At 64.2% G+C, this 590-nt stretch overlaps 1 protein-coding gene across 2 annotated transcripts in view; it reads left to right on the top strand.

The window, feature by feature from the left end:
• The first annotated feature begins 232 nt into the window (after positions 1-232).
• Positions 233-590, top strand: part of LOC102889068 (glutathione S-transferase P) — a 2,680-nt gene continuing 2,322 nt past the window's right edge. Inside the window, exons 1-2 of one of the 2 annotated variants that reach the window (XM_015588703.2) lie at positions 233-298; positions 445-480. In XM_015588703.2, the coding sequence (XP_015444189.1) occupies position 298; positions 445-480 (37 nt within the window). In that variant the 5' untranslated portion in view covers positions 233-297. Of the gene's footprint in view, positions 299-325; positions 481-590 lie in introns of those variants that run through there. The other variant, XM_006911013.3, reaches the window with a different exon arrangement.

The raw sequence follows: 590 nt of genomic DNA, 5'->3' as shown, positions 1-590 counted from the left end.
GTGCTGGGGACCCAGCAGTGGGCAAGGCACTCAGTCCTGGCTTCTGTGGGCCCTGAGGAGTTATGGTTGTGGGGAGGGTGGTGGCTGTGGGTGCCTCCTGTACACACACTGCCCGTGAGCAAGTGAGCCTGTCTTGCCTTGTCCCCACCACACCCGGCTGTGCCCTGGACCAAACTCAGAGACTTGGTACATTCCTGGGGTGGGGCAGGGAGGGATGAAGGGGTGGAGCGGAACCCTACAAATAAGGCCTCTGGGCTCCTCCCTACTTCCTGCCGCACTTGCACTTCGCCGCCTGCCAGTGAGTAGGGTCCGGACCGGGTAGGGGGTGGGCCCAGACTGAACCACCCTCTCTCCGGGGGGTCTGACAGGCAGGCTGCCGGCCTCTGGGCCCCACGGCCTCGCGGGCGGTCCTTCTTCATCGTCCTGTCTGTCTGTCTCTCCTAGTGGCGCCCTACACCATCGTCTACTTCCCTACCCGAGGTTTGACCCTTCCTCCTTCTGGAGGGATTAGGGCAAAGGCAGGGCCCAGGCCCCACGCTCAGGCTGCTTCCTGAACTTGGGCCAGAGTCCGGAGACGGATGGAGGGGGCG

This window comes from Pteropus alecto, unplaced genomic scaffold (assembly GCF_000325575.1).
Source record: "Pteropus alecto unplaced genomic scaffold, ASM32557v1 scaffold43, whole genome shotgun sequence".
NCBI lineage: Eukaryota > Metazoa > Chordata > Mammalia > Chiroptera > Pteropodidae > Pteropus > Pteropus alecto.
Note: the sequence above shows the minus strand (reverse complement) of the source record. Positions and strands in the feature narration are given on the sequence as shown.